An 8,103-nucleotide genomic window follows, 5' to 3' on the forward strand; every position below is an offset into this window, starting at 1 on the left:
GTCATCCACCTGGATATCATCTAAATGCACAACTGCGGAGTCATCTACCAAGCACTTTCAAAAGTGGGAGACATGAAAAGTGTTGTGGATCTGACTGAGCTCTGCTAGAAGATCCAACTAATAGACCACACGGCCCACCCGATCCGTAAATCTAAAAGGACTAATATACCTAGTTCCCAGATTGCCCTGCTTCGTGAAATGGATGAGACCTTTCCAAGGTGACACCTTCAGGTGGACCATATCCCCTACCTGAAACTCAAGTTCTGAACGACGCTTGTCGGCATAGCCTTTTTGCCGAATCTGACCAGTTTGGAGCCTGCTCCAGACCTGCTGGATCTTCTCCGTGGTCTTGAGTACCACCTTAGTACTCCCCATGAATCTCTGACCGACCTTTCCCCAACATATTGGGGTTCTACACTTTTTCCTATAGAGCATCTCAAAGGGAGGTCGATCTATGTTGGCTTGATAACCGTTTTTATAAGAAAATTATGCTAACGAAAGATACGTATCCCAATTACCCTTGAAATCCAATACACATGCGTGCAACATATCCTCGAGAGTCTAAATTTTCCTCTCACTTTGCCCATCAGTTTGAGGGTCAAGGGTTGTGCTGAAGTGAAGATGAGTACCCATCTCGTCATGAAATCGCTTCCAAGAACTAGAAGTGAAGCGAACATCTCGGACTGACACAACCGAAACCGGCACTCCATGACGTACCACTACCTTGCGAACATAGATCCCGGCTAGCTTCTCAGCTGATATACTCTCCTGGATCGGGATGAAATAAGCACTCTTAGTCAACCAATCCATGATGATTCAAATTGAATCTACTCCACGTGCGGTCTTAGGAAGCTTTGTGATGAAATACATAGTGATATCCTCTAATATCCACACGGGAATTTCCAACGGCTGCATCTTGTCGTGAGGTTGCTACTGCTCCGCCTTGACTTTCCTGCAAGTCAAGCACTACTCTACATACCATGATTTGCCTCGCTTCATGCAGGGCCACTAATAATCAGGGAGAAGATATCGATACGTCTTCATCGCCCTGGGGTGAATGGAGAATCTCGACTTGTGTGCCTCCTCCATGAGAACCTGGCGCACTCCACCCCAGTAAGGAACCCAGACCCTCCAATGCAAGATCAACAACCCATAGTTGTCATAATCGAATGAGGCCATCTGGCCTCTAATTCGTTCACACTTCCGGTGCTCCTCCTTCATTCCCTCGAGTTGTGCCTCCTGGATCCGTTACAGCAACAGAGTAATCACTGTCATCCTCATACATATGTCTCATATCGATGTTGCAACCGCCTTACGACTGAGCATATTGGCCACCATATTGTCCTTTCCCAGGTGGTAGAGGAGCTCACAATCGTAGTCCTTCACCACACTTAACCACCAACGCTGCCTCATGTTCAGATTCGACTGGTCTATCAAATACCTCAGGCGCTTGTGTTCATATTTGCCTAATGAGGTTTCAGCTGCCTCGACGCGTATGGAATCACGTAACCTCGTTGCATCAGCAATGCACCCATACCTGTGATCGAAGCGTCATATTAAATCACGAAAACATCGACACCCTCCGAAAAAGTCAGAATCAGTGCCTCGCATAACTGCTATCTGAGAGTCTCGAAGGCTGCGTATTGCTCAGACCTCTAGCAGTATATCACCGACTTCTTGGTTAGCCAAGTCAAAGGAACATCAATCTTGGAGAAATCCTGGATGAATCTCCGATAATAACCCACCAGACCAAGAAAACTTTGAATCTCAGATGGAGATGTCGGAATCTACCATTGCATCATGACCTCTATCTTGGCCAGATCAACCAGAAAACCCTTCTGGTTGACAAGCTTCCCCAGAAACTGCACCTCGCGCAACCTGAACTCACACTTGGAGAACTTAGCAAAAAGTCTATCCCTCCTCAGTGTCTCCGGCACCTCCCTCAGGTGCTCCTGATGCTACTCCTGATTCTTGGAGTAAACCAAGATATCATCGATGAAGACTATCACAGACCGGTCCAGCATCAGTCTGCACACGTGGTTCATGAGATCCATGAACGCGACATGGGCACTGGTGATCCCAAACGAAATCACCACGAACTCATAGTGACCATATCAAATCCAAAAGGTTGTCATCTGCATATCGTCGTCCCTTACTCATATATGGTGATAACCCGATCAAAGTTCAATCTTAGAGAACCAAGATACACCCTGAAGCTGGTCAAATAAATCATCAATCCTCGGGAGGGGATAACAGTTCTTCACCGTTACCTTATTCAGCTCCTATTAATCTATACACATCCAATGTGACCCGCCCTTCTTCTTTACAAACAGGACCATGGCTCCCCATGCTGAACTGATTAGCCTGATAAATCCCTTGTCTAATTATTTCTGCAGCTGTGTAGACAACTCCTACATCTCGGGATGTGTGACAACCCGAACCCTTTTCCGCTACCATTAGCCAATTTTCCATTAATAAAATTTAAATTTTATTGAGTACCGTCAGATTCCTTTGGTTTGGAAGAATCATTTAGTTATATGATTGAACTTTATATAAGAGTCGGGACCAAGACCATGAAAAATTTCAAGTTCTCCTTCGAACAAAACAATAGTTTACGGCCTGACTGGAGTTCATGGCTGTAAAACCATTTACGGTCGTAAACCCGTTTGCGTCCGGTGCCAGGTGGCCCCCACCACCAACCATACCCCCAGTTTATATATATGGGACCCCACCTTCATTTGAACCTTCTTGGCCGAAAACTCTCTCATTCTCTCTCTACCTCTCGACCGTAAACCCCCAAAACACCATCATTTCTTCCGAAAACATCAAGAAATCACCCTTGGAGGTTGTTTTGGAGCATCTAAAACGCGTTTTCACTGAATCCAACATCATCGTTCTTGAGTTTATGGCCGTACACCCTTCAAATCTTCAAATCTTCAAAGACTACAAATAGTTCACGGCTGTAAACCCTTCAAGAGGCTGTTCACGGCCGTAAGCCCCCCCCCCCCCCTTTACGGCCACAAACTCCTTCACACCGTGAATCTTGGTCGCGAACCCACTTTTCCACTTCGATCGAGTCTCGGTAACATTCCTAAACCAATAACAAGTGTTTTCCAACACTATAAAAATGGTTTCTCTAATAAAATACAATTATGTAATTAATTGTTGATTAGGATCCCGTTGAGTGCCACATGCATCAACCTAAGGGTCTTCATTTCCAGTTCTTTGTTCAACATTTCACGCAACCAACAGTGAGTTCATACCCCTACGCTTTTATGATTTTTAACGTTTTTTTTTTTTTTTTTTTTGGGGGGGGGGGGGGGGGAATACAAGCCAAACACAAAATGATTTTTGTGAACTTATACAAAAGAATTTTAACATGTTTAAAACTTATGCAATTGATACAACCAAAAGATTTACCTGATAAAATATTTAGATATTTTATCCCTTTTGTAACATGCCGAGCATAAGGGACGTTTTCAACGTACAACCATAATTGCATAGTTTTCAGATCAATACACGAACCCAATACACAATATACATGCAAACTATAATATGTATAGTTTGGGATTTCAATACACAATTTCATAATTCCAGAGTTTATACAATAACAATCATATAAACTATGACAGGTTTAGTTTATGATATACATTACTACTTTCGGATTTCAAGTGTACAACATTAGATAATTATTTAAGTATAATTATTGTTACGTTACAAGTATACAAACGTATACAAATACAAGAGAACAATTCAGAACCACACGTAAACTAGTTAACATTGGATTGTGAGACAACTCTTTAATTGTACCCTTCCGAGTACTGGTAAAATCCTCAATATTTAGTGTAACCAGAGTCTCCTAGAGGGAGAGCATGAGATTTATGAATAGATCTATTCGAGACTGGCAATTCCACACCTAAACTGCTAGCTACAGTTAGGTAGGCATGCCTGGGGTGACAAATATCATACCGTACGATGCCTAAAGAACGTTGTTGAGGTCATTAGTCATATCAAGCATGGTTATACTAACTCACAATAGTATACACTAACCTTAGTTTACGGGATTTCATTATTTATGAGTTTTATTTAAATTAATAGAACTACAATACATTACACTAGAGGATACCAGGGATACAATACTCGGTTTTATTTTAATTAATAAAACTATTATACATACTGGTGGTGACTAGGGTTTTCAATCAAAACATATATTTACTGGTAGTAACCTGGGTTTTCATACAAAAGATCTTCATTCAAAACAATGATATACGATACAACTGGTGGTAGCCAGACATACAAACCAATACTTGATACACAACTCAGAATACATTAACAAGCATTTATGTAAGAAAATATTAAATTTTCATGGGAAACATACATACATTTTATAGATTCACTGATAGGTTTTCATTTCCAAAACATTTTATGAACTCAAAAACTTAATGCTGATATTCTTTCAAAATCTCTTGTATTCTTAGGAAACCAGTAGATAGGTACTCTCGCAACATTTTGAGAAGACGACGCGTTTAGAGCCATGTCTTCATATTTTATTATACATTTGATGTATAGATACAATGAAACTAACATATATAAATATTCATATTTTAATGTAATGGTTGTGTTTACTTTGAATACTATGATGCAATTGTTGTGATACTACACATGAATTCATCCACCCCCGAATGTTTCCGCCTTTCCGGTTTGGGGGTGTGACAGACTGGTATCAAAGCTATTGTTTATAGTGAACTAGGTATACCAAACCTTACATGGTATACAACTATAAACGCTAAGGGCATGAAGAGCTCTGAACTAAAATTATACTTTTAAAGTATAAGTATTTTATAAGAAGTATACAAGTATACATATGTACCAGAAACAGTATCATAAGTAGAACAAAAAAAAGTATTTGGATGTTAGACACTACGGTTAAACCTCAATAGTTATGTAATCATGTCTGGGATCAATATAGCCTGATCAACTATATTTATTTGAGACATGACCAACATGTGTTTGGGAGTGACTGTGGTATTGCAGCAAGCCTAAAACTTACCAAGCTATATACAACAAGATATTGATACAACAGAGCATAAAACATAAAATACTATAGGAGTATTTTAGCTAGAGCCGAATACATTGTAGAGATTCATTCCAAGTGTTGCTACTTATTTCTTCCTAGCGATAGTTTACATGTATTGGTAACATTTCCTTGTTTATCTCTTAGTAGAACACTTTATCTTTCAGGATGAGATATATCTTGTTTCATATCTCTTGATTCAAAAATCTAAGGGGCTTACCATTCTCTTCTTCCTGATTATTTTTAGAACAATATGCCTCCAAAGAAAAGACCCAATAGAAAGAACAACAATCCCCCGACGGATCCAACGCCACCACCTCCTCAGTTCGACCTGACCATTTTCCAAGCAGCAATCACTGCCGTTGTGGCTGCCACAATGTCACAGATCAATTATGGCAACTCTAGCGAGTCGGGAAGCGGTGCTCATCCGCTTAACCTTGATGGATGTCAGGGATACCAGAAGGAGCGTTCCTACAAAGATTTCATGAACGCAAAGCCCAAATATTTTGATGACGGGCCCTAACTAGATGGATCGAGAAGATCAGATCGATTTTGGAGATTTGTGCATGCTCCGAGGTAAGCAAGGTGAAGTTCGTCGCCTGCACCTTCACCGATAGAGCCCTAACTTGGTGGAATAGCCAAGTCAAATCCCTAATTTTGCAAATAGCCAATGCCATGGGTTGGGAGAGTTTAAAGGAACTTATGTTTGTTGAGTACTGCCCAAGGGGCGAGATGCAGAAGTTGGAGCACGAGCTTTGGACTCTAAAGATGAAGGGTTCCGACATTGCCACCTATATAACTAGATTCTGCGATTTGGCTCTTCTTTGTCCGGGAATGGTCACCTCGAAAGCAAGAAGATAGAGATGTACATCTGGGGATTGATGCCCACAACTAAAGGAAATGTTTTGGCTGCTAAACCTCACATTCGACAGCGCCAAGTGCCTGGCGTAGATCCTGATAGATCATGGGGTCGATCTTGTTGAAGTGACAGCCGCTCCTGAACCACCAAAGGCAAGTGGTGGGAAGAAGAAGTTTTGGAACAAGTGAAAGGGTCAGTCTTCGCAGAAGCCCTCCAAGAAACAACAAGTAGTGGCGGTTCATGCTGCTACTAGGGGTGTAAACGATCCTAGCTGAGCTCGAGCCTAACCAAGCTCGAGCTCGGCTCGGTTAAAATTTTCAAGGCTCGAGCTCAAGCTCGACTCGTTTTGAGCTTAATATTTAAAGATCGAGATCGGCTCTTTAGGATTTAAAACGATCGAGATCGACTCGTTTGGCAGACGAGCCTAAGCTCAATTCGAGCTCGACTTTTTAATTTGTGCAAGCAAGCTTAGTTAAGCTTCTTGAGCTCATTAAAAAGCTCATTTATCATAAATTATAGCAAAAAGAAAATGCTAAATAAACTTATAGATTTAACCAAGCACACATTACAAAATAAGTAAAATAACTCCATATTACAAAAAAAACTTAGACTTCAAATTAATAACTAATAATTGACTAGATATTGGAAAATAATATTTAAAGCACAAGATCAAGTCTTTCAAAAACAAAATTCTTCCTTGATGCAAATGATGTAACTTCACTCCACATTAAGAAATCTGTAAAGTGCAAAAAATTCATTTCAACTCAACATTTTCAGAATTTTATTGAAAAATAAGAAAACATGTTTAGAGAAAATAATCTCAACCTTTATACAAAAAGTATCACAATCCACAATCCATAGTTTATACAATATTATCCCCTTACCCTTAGTAAAGAAGCATCAATTCCATGTTAAATGCAGAAAAATTACAAATCATTGCAAAAAAAAAAGTTTAGAGTAATAGTAAAGGAAATCAAATTATACTGTCGATTAGTTTGTTGTAGCAACAGGTAGTAAAACCTCAGTAGGAGATTCATCCTTCTGTAAAAAAAGATATAACTTTAATATTTTATAATAATAAAATAGCAATTATTATTTGTTTTAGGTTTTCGAAATACACCTTCAACTTTTTCTTGACTCCATGTAGATGCCTAGTCTAATTTCCTCTACAAATCAAAATCTGTATTGTATCTGGTGCCAATGTAGCTCGATAGGGATCAATAACTCTACCCCCGACACTAAAAGTTGCATCAGATGCAACAGTAGAAATTGGAATTGCAAGTACATCCCTAGCCATCATGGATAAAACACAATACTTTAATTTGTGCACATTCCACCACTCCAATGCATTAAATGATTGCATTCCCCCTTGCACTTGCTCCCTATAAACACCTTCTTCTAAATACATATCCAATTCTGACTTTTTTGGTCTCTCTAAATCTACATTCTTTATAAAATCTCCAAATGCCTCCCATCCCGATCCAAGTGATGTACATTCATTCGATCCTGAAACAATGTTTCTTCTATATTCACTTCCATGGGTTTCAGCTTCCCTAACTAATGTATCATGTATCTCTACATACTCTGTGTACATTTCATAAAGAGCATTCTTTACTTCTGTAATGTTCTGATCAAGATTTTGATATATTGTTGGAAAACTAAATTCAACCAACTTCATCTTGAACCATGGATCTAAAACAGAAGCTATTGCCATAACAAGATGGCATTCACCCCAATACTTATCAAATTTTTCCTTCATCTTTTTCACCATATCACAGATAAAATCATTCTCGGACAACGCACCTTTATCCAAAGTTTGCTTCACTCTGAACACTTCAATAAGATATAAATTAGCAGTAGGGTAGTCACTACCTGAGATGATGTTCGTACACACCTTAAACACTTTCAAAAGGTCACATACACTTTCCACATTTTCCTAATCTTCCTTGCTTGGCAAATGATTGAAATGAGGTTCATACTATGCATTTCTGAAAAGCACAAATTATTAGTGAATATGGACAAATATTTAGAAGAAAGTATTAAAAATTAGAATCATGTAATGTATACCCTGGAAAAGCATCCTTAAACTTTAAGGCAGAAGACAACATATTATATGTTGAATTCCATCGTGTTGGCACGTCAAGAAATAATTTTCGATCACGTATTTGTA

At 39.3% G+C, this 8,103-nt stretch overlaps 1 protein-coding gene across 1 annotated transcript; it reads right to left on the bottom strand.

Moving 5' to 3' along the window:
- Positions 1-7,089: 7,089 nt before the first annotated feature.
- On the bottom strand, positions 7,090-7,704 carry LOC145035761 (zinc finger BED domain-containing protein RICESLEEPER 1-like). The gene has a single exon (XM_078984262.1). The coding sequence runs from the start codon at positions 7,702-7,704 to the stop codon at positions 7,090-7,092; it is 615 nt and encodes a 204-aa protein (XP_078840388.1).
- Positions 7,705-8,103: the final 399 nt, after the last annotated feature.

The sequence above is a fragment of the Lactuca saligna genome, chromosome 3 (assembly GCF_052625555.1).
Source record: "Lactuca saligna cultivar CGN05327 chromosome 3, ASM5262555v1, whole genome shotgun sequence".
Classification (NCBI taxonomy): Eukaryota; Viridiplantae; Streptophyta; class Magnoliopsida; order Asterales; family Asteraceae; genus Lactuca; species Lactuca saligna.